The sequence below is a fragment of the Hevea brasiliensis genome, chromosome 6, assembly GCF_030052815.1.
Source record: "Hevea brasiliensis isolate MT/VB/25A 57/8 chromosome 6, ASM3005281v1, whole genome shotgun sequence".
Lineage (NCBI taxonomy): Eukaryota > Viridiplantae > Streptophyta > Magnoliopsida > Malpighiales > Euphorbiaceae > Hevea > Hevea brasiliensis.
This window is the reverse complement of record NC_079498.1, coordinates 96,277,450-96,298,603: the sequence shown is the minus strand read 5'-3', so window position 1 is coordinate 96,298,603 and position 21,154 is coordinate 96,277,450. Positions and strand designations below refer to the sequence as shown.

General features: G+C 28.6%; 1 protein-coding gene across 1 annotated transcript; it reads right to left on the bottom strand.

Moving 5' to 3' along the window:
* Positions 1-6,490: 6,490 nt before the first annotated feature.
* Positions 6,491-8,038, bottom strand: LOC110636448 (transcription factor TCP20). Its single transcript, XM_021786161.2, has 2 exons — positions 6,767-8,038; positions 6,491-6,672 (listed from the first exon to the last, which is right to left on the bottom strand). The coding sequence occupies exon 1, from the start codon at positions 7,915-7,917 to the stop codon at positions 6,964-6,966; it is 954 nt and encodes a 317-aa protein (XP_021641853.1). The 5' UTR covers positions 7,918-8,038; the 3' UTR covers positions 6,491-6,672; positions 6,767-6,963.
* Positions 8,039-21,154: the final 13,116 nt, after the last annotated feature.

Below are 21,154 nucleotides of genomic sequence, written 5' to 3'. Positions count from 1 at the left end.
AATATTGAACACTCTTTTTTAATGAAAAATATATTTTTTTACTAATTGGAACTCCATTTTTTTACTAATAAAAATATATTAAATATTAATATATATTTATTAAGTAAACTATTATGTACTCGTGTTTTATGTATAATTTCGCCCACAAAAGTATATATCTAACATTTCTAAATTTAAGATTTAATTGATTTTATATAAATATTTGTACATTATTTTTTAGTATAATAAATATATTATATAATTTGTCTTCATATTAACTCCAAAAAATTTTTAACTAGATCCACCACTGACACTAATAACCACCTCTACTTTAGTTAAACGAAGGGAGGCCAACACATCTTTGACAGAGTCCATTAGGCTAACAGCAACGGAAGAATATGATGAAAAAAATAAAAAAGAAACAGTCATGAAAAAACAGAAAAACAAAAAAAGAAAGGAAAAACAGTAGGGAGGAAGAACCCAATGGGAGAGAGACTCCTAGACAAGAGAGGAAACTGTTTCTCATATTTATATCATTATTGTATTTATTAAGGTGTAATATATCCAGAATGATTCTTTGAGATTGCATATTGACTATAGAGTAAACATGTGTGAGTTGAGGTCTGTAAATTTATGAACGTGTTCTATGAGCTGATCTTTCTTTCGAGATTTCATATTGATTATAAAGTGAATATACGAGTAATTTATATAAAAATAAAAATTTTATTTAAATTATTATAATTTTAATAATAATTTATTCCTATCATTTAATCATTTGTGTATTCAGGACACTTAGGGCGACCGATAAAGCGGAATGGGAATTTAGGGCGAATAAAGTCAGCGTGTTGGTTTGGGAAAGCGGCGGAATAGCACAAGGGTTGAGGTGCCCATAATAATAATAATCTTCATGCGGATGGATATGTATGAATACATTCCCATGTGCACATTCACAGTAGTTTGTCTTTGGTGGCCTAACCAAAACAAAATGTCCAACCAAATGTGTGGGCCCCTTTCCGAATAAATGTATCGATCAAGTGAATCCCTCTATAATGATACCGGTGGGTTTATTTTTAGTAAATTAATTAAATATTATTTTATAAATAAATTATAATTAAAACAAGAAAACTATTTGAAAAATTTTATTATATTAGACTCCGACATAAAATTTTATAATTTTAAAAATAATAATAATATTATAAATTTAAATTTATTAATTTATAATTATTTATTTTAATTATAAATAAAAAAAACAAAATAGATACTTTACTATTTAAAATATTAAATTATTTTAATAATTTTTAAAATATCAACGCTATTTTCACTTTAGCGGTCATAACATTTAATTATAATTTTTTTATTATTTTAATAAATAAAATTAATTTTAAATTCATTTTAACTAAATACTTAAATTATTTTAAAATTATTTTAAAATAAATTTAACTACTTATTTTTAAATAAATTTATAAATTAAAAAATACAATTTTAATCAAAAATTAAAAATAAACAGCTAAATTAAATATTTTCTAAATATTCTTACTTTTAAATTTTATGATATTTTTAGTGGCTGCAATGAAGTAATAATTATATATATATATATATATAAACATTAATTTGCAGGGCTCAAAGGATGAAAATTGAATGTAGTGAGTGACTTGTATAGAAAAGAAGTCTTCCATTATGGTGTGAGTGAAGTGGAGTGGGTAATGGTTTTGGTGTGAGTGAAGGAAGACTAGCAAGGCATAAGTTTGTGTTTTAGTGGGAGTTGAGGTTGGAGTCAACAAAAAATATGTGGACAAGATCCTCCATAATATGTCCTTCCATTTTCACTGGTATGGCTTCCTTCCTCAACTCCAAACTTCAACAATTCTATTCCCCTCTCTCAAATTAAAATTTTATAAGTATTTAATTCAATTAATTTTATTTTTGTTAATTCTTATGTTTAAGATGAAATAATTCAATTCTTTTTAATTTAAAAAAATTATTTTTAAAGAAATAAAAATAAGTATGATAGTGTAAAAATTCAATTGAATTTTTTTTTACAAATTATTTACTTCAAGGAAAAACCTTATTTTTCTTACATATTATTTATTTACTTATTACTTTTATTTGTCAATATTTATATTTATATTTATAAATTTAATTATTATAATATAAATTTTATTTTATTTATCAAGAATTATATAACAAATCTCTTTGATATGAAATCATGAGAGACTAAATAAATGTTTTGAATGATAAATTGATTTTTTTTTTCATGTATTAGTCTTTTTTATTAGGGCTGTTTATAATGATAAAGATTGATAAAAAAAAATATATAAATAAAAAAATATCAATTGAATTTATAGTTAATCAAATCTTTTTATTCTTAAAATTTTATAAAAATAAAAATTAAATATATAAAAGTAAATATTGATCATTTTGCAAGCCCTCCATTTTTAACTTATTAGTTAATTCAAAACTAACAAATAAATATTAATTTTATTATTTAATTTATTTATTTATTAAAAATATTTTATTCTACTACATTTAACATTTCTAATAGATTCATTTTTAATAATTGTTTTTATCTCATTGGACTTATTATACATTTTAATTAAATGAATAAACTTTTATTTTATATTAAAAATTATTTGCTAAATCGCATTGTTTTTATTAATAAATGTGTAACAAATTTATTTCTTTCTTATTTTTTATAAAATAAAATATTTTTATCAGTTTTATTTAATTTTTCTTTTTTTAGATTTTTATTTATTGATAATGCTATTCTTTTTATATAACACTTCCTTCAATGGATTGCATCTTGGCACACCCTTGGTTGGGTTTACGGTAGTGGGTCCTAGCACACCCATGGTTGCTCATGTTAATGAGTTTTTATCCCTTTAGGGTCTCGATTCTGGCTATGCTTGTGTTTGAACCTCCTACGTTGACAGCCTCTGGAGACTCTGGCAACGGTAGCAGCTACTTGGAGTTGTCTACAATAAGCAAGTTGGCATAGGATTGTGAGCTAGAATCAGGTTTGTTGTGTTTAGCCATGGGTTGTTTTTCATTAGTCTTCAGGACATTGGCTCTCTTTTTTAAGCTCGTAACTAGGCTAGCCCATGTACTCTTATTTCCATTATATATCTCTAGACCTACTAAACACAGCAAAATTCAAAACCTTTCTATCAAATTCCTCAAAAGGTATACTGCCCATGACTGCATGTCATATGTATTTATTGCGTGCACTCATGAATTGCAGTGTGTTGGCATTTATTGACCTTAAAATTGAGTGTTATGGCAATGGCATTAACTCCAAGCCGCAAACGTTGCAGACATAAAGACGATGTCTAGTGTCAGATTATTCCTCTTAAAATTTGAATCCTAGAGATCAGGCTTTTTACTCATTCTAAGAATCCTAGAAAGGAGGGTCATCCAAATCAATAACTGTACCAACAGGAATTAACTGTAACTTTCACAAAAGAGGGAAAAGGGCATAGAAATGATGACCCATTGTGAAGTTTCGCAGAAATAGCCAAGTACTTGCCTCCTTGGAGTTATACCCATTTTTCTGAAATCTGTGTACGAGCTTTCAACATCACAAGGTGCTGGCCTTTGGCAATTGATGCTGTCATATTAGGCTAAACATGGCATATTATATATATTTGGCAGACTTTAATTCTAGCACATTTTCTTCAACCCCAGATATCTATAGATCATTAAATGTACCATCATTCCTCAGTTTTCACAAAAGCAAAGATTATGATCAGGCAATAAGTTCTAACACTGCTTAAGCTTTGATATTGAGATGCATAATTATCTAATGGAATCGGGATGATTGATATTAATAGAAAGAGAGATGAAACATGCAGGGAGCCGAAACGATGGAATAGCTAAGATGGGATTCAAAGATGTTAATGTTTGATTAAGAAACATAACCAATGGAAAGGATGCAAATGGAAGGAATCTGCAACAGAATGGTTAAAAAGAAGATTGATAACCCAGATATGGTGTCTATTGTCAAAAAAGAGTTCACAAATTCTCATGCAGCATAAATATGCTCCAAATACATTGAGCAGTCCATTGTAAACTGACACCTACCCGTCTCAAAGCTATGCTGCTAAAGGAATTTATAGATGCTTCAAATGAGTTGCTTGATATGAAACATACTAATGACAACACTTGACAACAAATGAGGTTCTACTGCAAAGCTTTTTTTTATTTTGTTTTTGTCATGGAAATTCGGCTTCATTCAATGCACATAGATTTCTTGAATATACAAGTAAAACAAGGCAAGTAACAAGAAAGCAGAGTTTTGTAGGCTACAATAACAAATGACATCCAAGGTCATATGGTTATATCTCTTCAAAAAGCAGATGTCTTTTAAATAAAGGAGCTTCCAAACAAAGAACCAGGAGAGTGAATTCCGAGAGGAAAAAATGAGCAGAAAGAGACCGCATCGAGAAGAACAGATGAGGACATGGATTTCGTCGCCAACCACATGAATAATTGAGACGATAAAGTCAATGATGAACAGTATCTTCTTCCTTGAACATCAATGATTTTCAAATTTCAAAACAAGCAAAAGACCTCAGCCCTATAACGTACACAAGTAAGCTGCATGGTAATATCAATCTGATGGAAAAAAATGCACCCAGGCCTACCCTTTTTGACACAAATATACTTATCGCACAGCTTCTCTATTTGTTCTTTTCTATTCTCCGTGTTTTACTCCATAAAATTCTCATCTAGTCCCTTTCAAACAAATTTCATTGATTTATCACTTGTTCATGATTGTTTCCCGAAGCTGAATGATTTTCACAAATAGACAAATCACTGTATTAATACTTCACCTTTCTATATTCCTGTCAATCACCACACTAGAAAGCTAAAGAGAAAGATAAACAAAACAATAAGTTCAAAAAGAGCACAAATGAAAACAAATATCAATATGAAGGACCCATAGATCATCTATTCTTGAATGGCCAAATGATCAATCAACATGATTCCAAATGTATTGAACTCAGAGAAGCACACATTTAGACCTTTCTATTATGAGCAGAAAATATTCTGTAACCACAATAAAAAAGGATAAAAAGTACGATGGATAAATTATGAGACAGCCATTGGAACACTCAATAATAAAGAAACGAATTTTTTAAAATCAAACATATTCAAAAGCAAAGTTGTACTATTTTCAACCATTCCATTCTTAAGCACAAACACTTAAAATGCTATCTAATTTGCTGAAGACACTCAAAACTCCAAATGGCTATCGAGAATGTTGCTTCCACTTGATACTCCATGTCCAAATGTCATACTTCAAATACAGGATACATTCAGCAAGTACTAATTGCACAATAATAAATCTTGACTTCCTCAATTCAGGCAACTCTACACCTATATGTACTTCACCACAAGCCCATGGCCATATACCAAGGCAACATCTTGACGATTTGAGACATTGATATCCACTCAAAATCACAATTTACAATAAAGTGATTTTGCAAAATCAGAGCTTTAAGGCAAAGATGAATGCCTGATACTGATAAGCTTTACCAGACAGAATGCTCAGTGGATTTAAGTAACAGTTTTATTCAGTCTACATTGAACATCTTCCTAAAAGAGCTCGCTTCATATTTACGAGATTTTTCCTTATGTCAAGAGAGAGTTGGATTACAGTACAGAGCCTAAATAGTGTTGTCAGGTGTTGTACTTAAAGGTTCATGTGTCATGAATAACTGGTTCTCGACTTCTTGGAAGCTTGGAAAGGCAAAGGCGCCACAAATTGATTATGAGTGACAGTTGACAGAGACTTTTAATTTAAAAACTTGAGTTTTGTACAGACTAAGGGGGAAAAGCCAATATAACTATTTGAAATATTAAGACTATCTAAATTGTATGGTTGTAATAAAGGCCTCCAATTAGCAATCATGGGAGGGCGACTGATATACCTACAATTCAAAACTGGACATAATAAGAACTCACAAGAATTTCAAATATTACACGAAGAACTATGATTTTGAGTTGTAGTTGAAAATGTCTTGAAGGAATTGTTCCAAGAACAATGTGGATTAGCAATCCTCTGAAAGGATAACAGCTCATCTTTACAATTTAACTATGCCAGTAAAAACTCACTCATTTCATACATTATAGGAAGAACCATAATTTTAAGTTTATACTGGATTCAAAAGGGAACAAAAGAGCACAACAAGTACAGGATTGAAAATCTAGGTGATCAACAACCTAACAGCAAATTTATGTAATCCCCTACACACGAAATAAGTGGTCAATATACATTTCTAAAATGAAAATTCTTTGATGGAGACAAAAATTGAGACACAGAGAGACAAAGATGAGTGAGAACAAGTTGCAGAGGAAAACAGCAAAATGTTTTTGAAGAATTATAAGGTGATGACTAGAGAGAATAATTCCCAGAAACAGTAAAATCCATATAAGACACGAAAATGTGAAAATTAATTGTCCCTTTGGAAAACATTTTCTTCTACCAGATAATTAAGAAGCTTTCTAAATCTAAAATGAAAATTGGACAACTATATCACTATTTAATCTCACAAACAAACTGATCACCGCTTCATCCAGACAAAGATAAGAACAAAATAATTAAAGATGCCTTACACTATAACCAACACACCTCTCTGAATTAGATAAGAAGTTAAGCCCAAACCCAAACTATTTGGCTGTGCACAATTCCACCTGCACGTTCCACAGCAAAAAAGAACCATTACAACCGTTGCAACCTAAATAATTGCACACCCAAAACAAAAAATCAAGAACCATAAAAAAGCACCTGTATATGGAGAGTGATGAAGGAGAGAGTAAGAGGCAAACCAAATCCAGTCCCTATTGAATTTTCTTAAGTATCTCTTTTTTTTTTTTTTTTGGGTCTCTCTCTCACATTTTTTTTCATCAATTATACAACACAAAAACCATTACAAAAATCACTCGGCGTCTCTCAACATCAAGAATGACTACTCTGAACTGCTATTACTGCCCTGACCCTTGAGAATCATCCTTGGCAGGATTCTGCTGTTGATGCTGGTGCTGCTGTTGCTGTTGCACTCTAGGCTGCCCCATCTGCTGATAAATCTGACTCAAAGTATGTGGATTCAAAACCCCAATATGGCCATCCTGTGACAAACCAAGCTCCAACCCAGGTATCTGCTGGTTAGTCCCACCCAAAATTGAGGTAAAACTCATAGGACCCATATTATTTCCTGGCAAGTCAAACCCAGGAAACTCAATTTTTTGCAAATAACTAGAACCCTCAGTCCCTAAATTTGTTGTTGCTGGACCAGTGGTAGATGATGACTGGAACCCAAATCCACCCACTGGGGGCCATAATCCTGTTGTTGCCACATGGTGAGGTCTGGCTAAATTGCCACCTACCATTGCCCAACTGGTCCTACTACTACTGGACCCACCTAATTCATCAATCTTTTGGTGCAATCCAGCTGACAGAGAGGTCCCTTGCTGCGAAACTGATCCACCAGCAGCTGCCAAGGCTGATGCCGGTATTGTTCCTGTCCCAGTTGCAGCAATGATCGATGGTTCAGCTTGTTGTAACAACCACTGTATTGTTTCCCCATCAGATTTGTGACCCAGTTCTCTGGTCAATTGAAAGATTCTTGCTGCACAAAGAGCTGGCATCCTTATCCTCCTTCCTCTACCTTCAACCTTGGTGTGTCGGTCCTTGTTTGAGCTTCTTTTTGGAGCTAACTGCTTCTTTTGCTCTTCTTTGTCTGCAATTACAATCTGGAAATCTTTAATTTCTGCTGGTTTGTTCTCTCCCATGCTTGCCTGCTGTGGCTGTTGTTGGTTTTGGTTTTGGTGTTGCTGCTGCTGCTGCTGTTGTTGTTGTTGTAGGGTTTTAGAAGGAGGGTGGGTCAAGAAGTTCGGTAGTTCATGTGGGTTCTTTGAGTTTGAGCCCTTGGGATCCATGAACAGGAGGAGAGGCAGAGGCAAAATAAGCTTAAAAGAGGGGTCCTCTTTGATTGAAGAAGATGACCTGAAAAGTCCAACACTTTCATGAGTTTTCACTGTTTTTGGCAAGAAAAGACTCGGCGGACAAACGACACCAATTATAATAATATTAAATTTCCAAATAAATTATTTAATTTTTCTTATTAATAAAATAATTTTTTCATACAAATTTTATTTAATTTACCATTAATTATAAACTAAATAAAAAAAACTTTTAATTTTATTTTTAAATTAAAATAATTACATTTATCAAATAAATCAATATGTCTATATTTTATATTTAAAAATTATATATCTTATATGGCAGGGAAAATTTGTCTGTATTATCGTGTTTTAAATTTGTAAAAATAATTATTTTAAAATATTTATATCGTGCTATAAATATATTTTATATTGATATTTAATTTATAAATTCATTAAATATATGAGAATATAATAAGTTATATTTAAAATTAGAAGGATTAAAATAATTTCATTACAATTTTCATGATTTATAATAAAATTTTATGAATAATATAATATTAATTAAATTAATTTATACTTTTTAAATAAAACATATTATATTGATCAAAAAATTAATAAAGTGTGCAGTATAGAAAATATTAAATAAATAAAATAAAATTTACATGATGATGAATAAAAAATTTTAGAAATTTAATTGTTTTAAATTGAACAGATGATTAAAAGTGTTGTAGTTTATAATTAATAATAAATTAAATTTAAATTAAGTAATTATTTTATTAATAAAATAAAAAAACAAAAAATGATATCTTAAATAAAAATAAAGAAATTGATTTTTTTTTTATATAACTAATAAAATGATTTATAACTTATTAAAAAAAATAATTAACAATAAATTAGCAATCTTTTCTTTGAAACTATATTTTTAACTTTTTCTCTTTTTTCTTTCTCTTTATTTCAAGTTTCAACAAATTACATACATGTGTACTTCACTTCATTACCACTTTTTTCACAGTAGTTTAGCTGGTTTATTTTTTTTATAAAATTATTATTTAATCCTTTTATTTTTAATAAAATTAAATACTTAATTTTTTATTTTAAAAAATAAATTAATTAATTTAAATATTTTTTTAATCCTTTTTATGGTTTAGAAGCTTATTTGAATTTCATTTAATCATGTAATTTGAAAAATATAATTACATAATTCATCTATTTTTTAAATATTAAATTATTTAATTTTTATTGACACTGAATAAGAATAATTTAATGAGTTAATATTCTACCTAGATCTCTCTAACCTGTGGCACTTAAGATACTACACGATAAAAAATTAGAGCTACATCTACTAATACTTTAAATTACAGTGATAAGCTTTTGACCTTATAATTTTTATTGTAATTCTTTTTTAAAATTTTAATTTAAACGAAATGAAGGGTCTAAAAAATAAATAAGATAAAAATATATAAATTAATTAATTATATTTTTAAAATAATAGGATTAAATACTGGCAATTTCACCATCCCAGACAAGGACATGGGATCAAAGGATAGAAGACATAAGAATAACACACCTCAGGCCCTTCCCACATTCCATGAATTCTTATCTATACTTTACTCTTATTATTCTGTTCATAATTTCTCATCCTCTACCTTGCATGCCATTATTGCAACAGCAATTTATGGTGCCATCTCTTACAAGGAACTCAAAGTGCCCATGTGGATGTTTATAATCCTAACACCTGGATGACACAAGAGTTGCTTCTAACCCACCCTTCCCATAATTAGTATTAAATTTAAAGTGGGAATATAATTAAAGTGAGAAAACCAAAATTCAAAAAACATAATATTAAAATAAATAAATAAATAAACCTGGATAGGCTGGCTGGTCCTGCTGCATGTTGCAGTTATAAAGGGGCACTGAGGATTTGAATTTTTGATCAGTTTCATGTTTGTTTGGACTTTGGAGATTGGATCTTTGGTGGGTCCATCCCATTTCCAAAAGGGTTCTGACAGTACCTTGCTAATCTTACAAAATATCCCATTGTCAACACATCCAATTTATTTACCAAATGTAGCATGCATGATTTAGGGTTTCTTTTAGGATACTTAGGCTCCTTAATCCTAAGGTTATGTTCTTTTAGATAAAGATATAAAGATATTTCTTTCATTTAACTAGCATATGGGTATTATTTTTATAATTACTCTCTTCATTTATTTTTATTTATTATTAATTAAATAATATAAAAAATAATATATAAATGAGTTGTATAAATTAATAATAATAATATATTATATGGGAAAATTTTTGAACAATAGATACACCAATAAGCTGTTTAATAATTTACATGGAAATTATGGTAAGGAAATTTATGGCAAATGGTACACCTGTCAAAGCAATTAATCCCAACTAATTTGAGTGGATGCCTATTAATAGCTGAAGAAAAAGACACCAATTCCCTTGAATTTTTCCTATGACATGACAAAGATACCCAATTTTCAATCCTACATTAATTCAAAATGATTTCTTGTGTCTTAATCTCCATTATAATATAAGTTAGTAATGTAGTATAATTTTTGCAAACCTAACAAGAGAGATAATAACAATTCTTGAGGTACCTACATGTGTACCTCTTATTTGTACCATCCATATATACATTTTTTCCAATTGCACATAAATGAGAAGAAAAAAAATTACATTAAAAATCTAAATTATATTATTTAATATTTAATAAACTTCTCTCTATCAGCTAACGACTTTAGAAGTGACAATATTAACTTAAATTAAGCATCAATCTAGTAACGATTATATGAAATTGAGAAATCAAAATTTATATCATGTCTCTCTCGACTTGTTCAGCCTCGACTTCTAATCTCTTATACAATAATCGATTACTGTATCTCTCACCCTTTACTTTTACTCTACTGACGATCATGTACTGTAGTCTCAATACAATGATCGCTAGAGATTTAGATTCGAGTCTTGACCCGTTTTAGCTTTAGGGCTCCATGAGATTAGGTCATTTTAGTGAAATGATAAACCATCATAAAACAAAGTTACAACAACCACCTCTATTGATTTGAAGGCAAATTTTGAATTAGTATTTACCAATCAATGTGCTAGTCTAATTTCTGCCACTTATCAATGTCAATAAAGAGAAAGGCAATAAGGTGTTTTTTGTTTTTTTTTTGTAAGTATGATTGTGAGAGATATAATTTCATTTGTGATAATTAGATTATTATTAAACTTCACTAGTCACTTAATTTTTTTCATAAAAATATGGTTGGAATTTTGGATAAATCTCATTAGAATTTAGTCATTGTGATTTTATTGAGAAAAAGAAATTAAAAATATGTAATTTTATTAAAAAAATTAAATTAAAATAATTTTTGCACTTGAATTTAGTAATAGATTTATTACCATTAATGAAATTAACTTCAAAAAATCACTCTATCTAAATTCGAACTCTATCCAAATTTAAACTTAACTAATATTTTTAAAATTTAAATTTATCTCAAAATGCAATTAAATTTTACCTTAAATTATTCAAATCCATCACAAATTTAATTATTATAATATATTTAATTTTATATGTTTTAATTTATAATATACATAAAATATATTTTTATTAATAATTTATATTTTAAAAATTTAATAATTATATAAAATATTTAAATTCTATTTATTTAAAATATAATATATAAAAATGTAAATATATTATTATAAAAATACATATATTTAATTAATTATATACATAAATAATTCAGATATTAAATACCCAATACATAAAATTTGAATCCGACCCAAACTCAACATGGATTTCATTTTCCAAGTGTAAATTTATTTCAAACTCGATTATATTATAATTAAACTTATTCCAATAGGATTTGATCAAATCAAAATTTTGAAAATATCCCAAAGTTTCCATCCATATTAATAGAAGTTATCAACTAATTTAATTTTTTTTAGAATAATTTGATTTATTCTTTAACATAACATTTAGTTCACAAAAATCTTTTGCAATTTCATCCTCCTACTTGGTTGGAGACACCATGTAATAAGTATGAAATTCCGAATTTGCACATCAAACACTCCATAATAACGTCTTTAACTCACTTTTTACTTGAAATTTTATGATTTTTTTTTATCAGTGTATTAACTAATTACTAATTATTTAATGGATTCATGAATCTCATATATTTGTATCTTAAATTTATGATAAATCGGATTTATGTAAGAATTTTTCTTATTTAATAGTGTATATTATCATTTAATTATTTTTATTATATTTTTAAAAAAAATTCATATACTTATGGTGCATGATCTACTAATATATTAAATAAAAAAAATTTAGGCAAAATAAATAAGTTCACCTTTGAATTTTATCAAAAAAAATTTGCAGCACCTTAAATTCTTAAAACGTCCTATGAGTCATATAATACACTTCAATTCTTGTAAAATGAAATTAAAATATTATTTGATTTATTAATATGACAGCTTATTGACTAGAATTCAAAGAGTATCTTATTTTTACTTTACAAAAATTAAGGTGTATTATGAATATGTTATGAGATATTTTAAAAGTTCAAAGAGTTATGAGATTTTTTTGATAAAGTTTTTCAGCTAAAAATTTACTATTATCAATAATTGAACATAATAATTATTATCATTGAAAAAAGAAAAAATGGGTTTAATTATAAATTTAGAAAATATTATCCTAACTTATAAAATTAAGAAAAAATTCAAAAATTAAAATGTAAATTGGTAGTCTATCTCAAGTGAAATTACATAAGACTTGTATGCTCTAGGAAACAAAAGAATGAATTGGCAAATGGTCCAAAGTTGCTTTTTTTAATTTTCAAAATTCAAAAGTTGGAGGTTGGAATGATGATTGTTTCACCTTTTACTATTAGAGAAAAACAATTAGATATCAAGTTAATAAGAAAGTGATTAACTCATATTTTCAAAGGAAAACAATTTCTCTTCCATCCCATATATATGTGAAAAAGGGCACACAATTTTTCCACACTATCAATATCAAATGAGAGACTTCCAACTCCATGTGTTAACACTCCCCTCCACTCCACTTCATTGACTTTCATTTCCATGAAGTTGTTGGTCACTATGATGGATAGCACAAAGCATGTTTTAACCTCTGATTTTTACTGAGAAAGTCTAATAACACCTTAATTTTTAAGTGAATTTTGTGATCTTTATCATCATCAAAATGAAAGGAAAAATTAGATTAATTAAAGATGCCACTAAACCTTTATAATAAATATCGAAGGTTAATTTATACGTTTGATATTTTTAAATTTATTAAATTATAAAAATTAATAAAATAAAAATTTTTAAATTAAAGGTTTTATTAATTTTTTATTAAAAATTAGAATTTAATTTATGCATTTAGGGTTTTTTTTTTTTTTTTTCTCTTTTATCATTGTCTCCAACTTGATTGCTAAGTCACTTTAGAATTTTGGTATGAATCACACAAAGAATGGTAGAATTGGTTGATTTTTTGTTTTTCTCCCCCTTTTGCCCTTTAAGTATAGAACTTTGCTTTGATGTGGAGAAGACCAATATGATGATAATTATGATAGGAGGTGGGTATGTGTGTGTTGGTGATTGTTTTGGTAGTCATTTGTGCTTCCCATCATGGAGACAAGGGAGGCCCCTCTTTGAAAGGTAGGTGTTGAAATTATTATCAATTCCCTACAATATCCCATGAAATCAAAGCTTGAATGGGAAAAAAATTTACAATCTTTGCTTTCCATATGGGTTGTTTTTTGAAGAATAATCTCCCATTAGAGATAAGCTTGGATCTACCCTTTGTCTAAATCAATATTAATTTATGCCTCTATCTATCTTTTTCTAAAGTTTTAAATTTGCCCATTTGAAGGGAAAGGTTGAATTATTGTGATGTTAATTAAGATTCAATCAACACATCTTCTCAAAAAGAAAAGAAAAATCAACATTAAGTTCAAGTGATTTTCTTTATTTTATATATATATATTAAACATTTAAAAAAATCAGAAATTATAATGATTAATTTCTCTTCATTCACATTATAGATTATTAAGGGTGTAAACTATTTCCTATTATTATTATTATTATTATTATTATTATTATTATTATTATTATTATTTACCCTTTCTTTTAAAAGATCTTCTGGACCTCTTAATTATATGTGTTAATTTAAAAAAATTACAAAATAGAAATAAAAAATACATAAGCATGTTTAAAAAAATTACAAAATAAAAATAAAAAATACATAAGCATGACACAAGGCATGAAGGTTTATTTTATATTATTTTATTTTATTTTTAGAATTTTCAATCCACAATCTAATTAAGAGACTAAAAGGAGTAAGAAAGCATTCAACACATGCATTGGCTTTTCCTAGATTATGTATGATTTGATCTTTTGGTCTTACAAAGAGTTGATTTTAATAAGTTGAATTCTCGAGTTTGAATTTTAGTTAAAATTAATTATTTTTAAAAAGAAAAAAAATTAATTATATTTAGATAATTAATATTTATTTAACTCATATTAAAAATTAATTATTTTACTAATTTAATTATTTTCAAATATCCAATATATTGTCTTCTTGTGGGGGCTCATATGATTTCAACTTCACACAATCTTACCGTCCAATTTATTTTACCAAATATATATATTTTTTAATATCATTATTGAATTAATATTATAATAGATAAACTTTATTGTATAATTAAAATCTTAATATTTTTTTCTTTACAAAAAATTTGGTGCTTCATTGGGACATTTAGTCCTCACATAGCCAATAAAATCTTGGAAAGATAAAGAAAATAAAAGGATGAAAAATAAGGAAAGTAATTTTATTTTATTTGTAAAGTAATTTACTAATATCTTCAAAACAGAGAGAAAAAAAAAATCATGAGTCAATTTTGAATAAGGAAAATTATGAGTCAGAAAATGCAATCATAATCCAAAAAAAGAATGTTTATTAATTACTATGATGAAATTTCTATATAATTAAAATATTTAATTTAATTAAAATATTTAATTAAATTAAAATTTAAATATAAATATTTAATTTAATAATTATTGATTTATTCTTATACGAACTCTGGCTTATGATAGCCACACCTATAATAATTATAATTTATACTAAATGATTTAAATTCTAATTCAATAATATTTATTGTAAAATAGATGGTTAATAAAAACTTAAAAAATAAAGTTTGTTTCTCACCATAATAATAATAATAATAATTTGAATCATGACAATAAAGAAAATAATTTTATTTTTTGCTAATTTCCTAATTTTAAAATGAATTATTATCCTCACCGTGATAAAAAAAAAATATAATAAAAATAATAATCAATTAATAAATTAATTAGTGGCAATTCATTAAATTAAAGAAAGATAAATCTGGCAATTTATCCAAACATAGTAGAAAGAGAGCAAGCATGGGTTTTTCTTTTTCTAGTTTATCTTAAAATACAACTCAACTCAACTAAATTTTTATCCAAAAAATTTGGGGTCAGCTATATAGATTCTCTTTCTCCACTCTAAACGATTTTGGGTTAAATTTTCGGAAATGTATAATGCTTTTAGGTCATGTTGTACTACTCTCCTCTAAGTTAGTTTAGGCCTACCCCTTCTTTTCTTTCTATCATCTAATCTAATGTGCTCTACTTGTCTAACTGGAGCCTCCGTATGTCTACGCTTCACACGACCAAACCACCTTAATCTCTCTTCTCTCAACTTATCCTCAATTGGCACCACTTCTACCTTTTCTCTAATACTCTCATTACGGACTTTATCTAGTTTAGTATGGCCACTCATCCACCTTAACATTCTCATCTTCGCAACTTTTATCTTAGACACATACGACTCCTTCAGTGCTCAACACTCACTACCATATTAAATGGCCAGTAATATGGCTGTACAGTAAAATTTTCCTTCCAACTTATTGAGAATCTTGCGATCACATAAAACTCCGGTGGCATGCCTCCACTTCAACCATTCGGCTTTAATCCTATGACTAACATCCTCCTTACTTCCCCCATCTACTTAAAGGATTGAGTCGAGATATTTAAAGTGATTACTTTGGGACAGTACCACTCTATCCAAACTAACTCCTTCCCTATCACCAGTTCGACCTTCATTGAACTTGCAATACATGTATTTTGTCTTTGTTCTACTTATTAACTTAAAGCCTTTGACTCTAGAGTACTTCTCCAAAGCTCTAGTTTTTTATTGACTCCTTCTCGTGTCTCATTTATCAGAACTATATCATCTGCAAACATCATGCACTAAGAGATACTCTCTTGTATATATTTCGTCAATTTATCTAAAACTAATATAAAAAGATAAAGGCTTACAGCTGAACCTTAGTGTAATCCAACTGAGATAGGAAAATCTCTTGTGTCCCCTCTCACTGTGTGCACCAAAATAGTTGTTCCTTCATACATATTTTTCAACACTTGTATATATCTAATAGATACCTTCTTTTGTTCTAACACTCTCCATAAGACATTTCTTGGAACACTATCATAAGCCTTCTCCAAATCGATAAAAACCATGTGTAGATCTTTATTCACATCTCTATATTTCTCCATCAAGCTTCTAATGAAAAAGATCGCTTTTATAGTTGAACGACCGGGCATAAAGCCAAATTGATTGAGAGAGATAGAAGTATCATGACGTAGTCATTGTTCTACAACTCTCTCCCATAACTTCATAGTATGGCTCATGAGTTTAATTCTCTTATAGTTTGAGCAACTCTGTATGTCTCCCTTATTTTTTAAAATAGGTACTAAAATACTCATCCTCCGTTCATCAGACATTTTCTTTGAGTTTAGAATCTTATTAAATAATTTAGTTAACCATGCCACTCCCATATCTCCCAAACACTTTCATACTTTAATTGGTATTCCATCGGGTCCACAGGCTTTACCCACTTTCATTCTCTTAAGTGCTTCCTTTACTTCTAAAGATCTAATACTTCTAGTACAATTCACATTCTTTTCTATTGCTATGTAGTATATATTTACGCTATTACCATTTTGACTATTATTAAAGAGATCCTCAAAATAATTTTTTCATCTTTCTTTAATGTCCTCATCTTTCACCAACATTTTTCCTTCTTTATCCTTAATGCACCTAACTTGATTGAGATCTTGATGTTTGTTTTCTCTCCTCCTTGCTAATCTATAAATATCTTTCTCCCCTTCTTTAGTTCTAAGTTTCTCATATAACTTTTCAAAGGCCTGCGCTCTTGCTTGACTAACTACCTTTTTTGCCTCTTTTTTTGCTATCTTGTACTATTTATATGCCTCATTATTATCACACTTAGGTAATTTCTTATACCATTCCATCTTTCTCTTCATTGCCTTTTGTACTTTCTCATTCCACCATCATCTCTCTTTTGAGGGTGGTCCATGTCCTCAAGATTCTCTAAGTACTTTTCTAGCTACTTCTCTAATCTTTGATGCCTTATGTATCCACATACCATTGGCCTCCATATCCAACTTCCATGCTTTGGACTCGAGAAGCTCATTTTTTAACTTCACTTGCTTTACTCCTTTGAACTCTTACCACTTTGTTCGAACTACACTATTTCTTCTAACCTTACTTGAATTGTTCCTAAACTTGACATCCAAGATCACTAATCGATGTTGACTTGTTAAAGCCTCTCCTGGAATGATCTTGAAATCCTTGCATAGAGCTTTATTTATCTTCCTGGTTAAGAGGAAGTCAATTTAGCTTCTATGTTGCCCACTTTTGAAAGTCACTAAATATGACTCTCTTTTTATAAAGTAGGTATTTGTTAGTATTAGATCGTATGTCATGGCAAAATCCAGGATGCTTTTTCCCTCCTCATTTCGACTGCTAAAACCAAAACCTCTATGAACATTCTCATAACCTTGCTTATCACTTCGTACATGTCCATTCAAATCTTTACCAATGAAAACATTCTCTTCATTCGGTATGCTTTGCATTAAATCATTCATATCTTCCCAGAACCTTTGTTTACTCTCACTATCTAGTCCTATTTGTGAGGCATAAGCACTAACTACATTTATTGTTTCTCCTTCTAGTACTAGCTTTACTAGTATAATTCTATCTCCTACTCTTTTCACAGCTATTACAGCATCTTTCAATGTCCTGTCTATGATTATACCTATTTCGTTCTTATTTCTCTCCTTTCCGGTAAACTACTGTATGTACCCTGAATTACCCATTTTCTTACTTTTCTCTCCTACCCATTTAGTCTCCTGAATGCAAGCAATATTTACCCTTCTCCTTTTTAATGTATCCACAAACTCCATTAATTTTTCTGTAAGTGATCCAACATTCCAAGTACTAACCCTGATTCTCTCCTTATCATGTTCCTTCCTAATTAATTTATTAATATTTAATTAATAAATTATTAATTTATTTATAGCGAGATTGACAAATTGGACAAACTAACTTGTTGAATTAACATGGCATAATTTATGCAATTTCAACTCAAAACGGTCTCGTTTTGCCTTTGAAACTTGAAAAACATAGCCGGTCCATAAAAGTTTGATTAGACGGGTAGAGGAAGCATTTAATTGGGCACAGAAAATAACAACCTCAAAATTCTCTTTTTATAAAGTATGTATTTGCTAGTATTATGTCGTATGCCATAGCAAAATTCAAGATGCTTTTTCCTTCCTAATTTCGGCTGATAAAACCAAAACCTCCATGAACATTCTCATAACCTTGCCTATCACTTCCTACATGTCCATTTAAATCTCCACCAAAGAAAATATTCTCTTTATTCGGTATGCTTTGTATTAAATCATCCATATCTTTCTAGAACCTTTGTTTACTTTCACTATTTAGTCCTATTTATGGAGCATAAGCACTAACTATATATATTGTTTCTCCTTCTAGTATTAGCTTTACTAGTATAATTCTATCTCCTACTCTTTTCACAGCTATTACAGCATCTTTCAATATCCTGTCTATGATTATGCCTACTCCGTTTTTATTTCTCTCCTTTCTGGTAAACCACAGTATGTACCCTGAATTACCATTTCCTTACTTTTCTCTCCAACCCATTTAATCTCTTGAATGCAAGCAATATTCACCATTCTTTTTTCCAATTTATTCACAAGCTCTATTAATTTTTCTGTAAGTGATTCAACATTTCAAGTACCAACACTGATTCTCTTTCTATCATATTCCTTCCTAATTAATTTATTAATATTCAATTAATAAATTGTTAATTTATTTATAGCGAGATTGACAAATTGGACAAACTAACTTGTTGGATTAACATGGCATAATTTATGCAATTTCAACTCAAAACGGTCTCGTTTTGCCTTTGAAACTTGAAAAACATAGCCGGTCCATAAAAGTTTGATTAGACATGCAGACGAAGCATTTAATTGGGCACAGAAAATAACAACCTCAAAATTCATTGGCTTCCTAATTTTTTTTTTTTAAAAAGACAATTTGGATATGAAGTTGGGTTATGTTCTAATGTAATATTTATTAATTTTTTTTAATAAATTAGACTTCACTTTTTTAAGCAATGTTATAAAAACTTCTTGATAATGAGCTAAATTGATGATAATAAAAAAATAAATTAATTAAAAAAACCCAATTAGGATGTAGAATTCATTATTAATTTTTTTTTTAGAAATATTTTACAATCAGATAGTTATCGCCTTGATTAATCCATCTCTTTAGTTATGTGTAATGCAGAGAGTCAAATATTCTATTATAAAAATATATATATAATAAATTCAAGTAGTGATTAAAATAGTGAGAAGAAAGAGAGCAAGTCTAAGATGTTATGAAGAAAAATAATATTAAAGGATTTATAATTTGGATATTGATGCGTACTTATATCTATAAGAGGTAAATATCTAAACAGAACCCATATAGCTGCTCCAAGTTAATGGGGAAAATAATGTTTTATGGAGCTGTTATTTTTCATGGCCACAACCACTCAGCTAGAGGGAGAGGTGGAATGTATTGACAGGGACCTAATGTAAAAATAAATTGTCTTTTTCACAGCAATTAGAATCACAAGTACATAATCCTTACCATGTAAAATTTTTTGAGTGAAATCTGCAAAAGCTTTTACTTAGCCAAATTCTATCTTGTGTCCTTGTCTATTTGCATTATTATTATAATTATTAATGAATAGGTGTTGATGAATGGAGTTACTGTTTAGATCAGAAGGAATGAAAATGAAGAAAGAAAAGGGCAGCTGCAGCTCCACCACAATAAATAGGAGCCACACCCACCAATTGCTGAGCTCCAATAAAGCCAGAATCTCTAACTGAATGCCTCTCTTTTGATAAGATTTGGACCTCACCATTATTATCCTTAGGTCACATCTACATCTGTCACCTATACATTCTTTTTCTAGGATCCTAATGCAAATATTATAATTCAAATCATGGCAGTTTATGCATTTTAAAATTGCTAAAATATAAAAAAAATATACTAATAATTAAAAAAATCATATTTAATTTATAATTAATCTGTTTATTTCTTTTATTAAAAATATATATATAATTAAAGAAACGATCTGCTTTGCTCTTTTCAGGGGGTTATAATCCTTGCATTATTGAATCTGATTCCTTTCAGATTGTTCAACTTTCTTCTTCTCAAGTGGCCCCTCAATGGGCTCTTGAAGTTTTTATTGATGATATTAGAATGTATCCGTCTCTCTATCCTTAATTAAGTATTATGTTTAATCCTAAATATTCAAATAGATGCGCAGACTGGGTAACAAATGTGGCTAGGACCTTTTCTATAGAGGCAGGATGGGTGATAAATCCTTCATCCCAGTTGCTTTCTCTTTTATATTTGTATAAGACTGTTCTTTCTAATTTACAAATGAAATTACTTTCAGATTAAAAAAAAAAAGACTATATATATTTTATAAGATGATGTGATGATAATTAATTGTTGTAATCACATAAGTTTATAAAATGACATTTGAGGGTAAGCATGATTTGACAAATATATAGCAATAATTAATTATAGATCACAAACAGATACATGGCAGCAAATTTAGATTAAAATAATTAAAAAAAGGGGATGGATACATAGATTCCATATACAGGAGGTCACAATCTCAGCCACGTGGTTGATATGGAAAACAAAAAATCAAAGTGTGGTGTCGTGGGGTGCATGTGGTAACCCTAACCTTTTGCATGTCTATCTTTTTCTATTAATGTTTTGTTGTGAAGTATCGAG

Coding starts and splice junctions, on each gene's coding strand:
- LOC110636448 (XM_021786161.2), bottom strand. CDS start 7,917: ATGGATCCCAAGGGCTCAAACTCAAAGAACCCACATGAACTACCGAAC.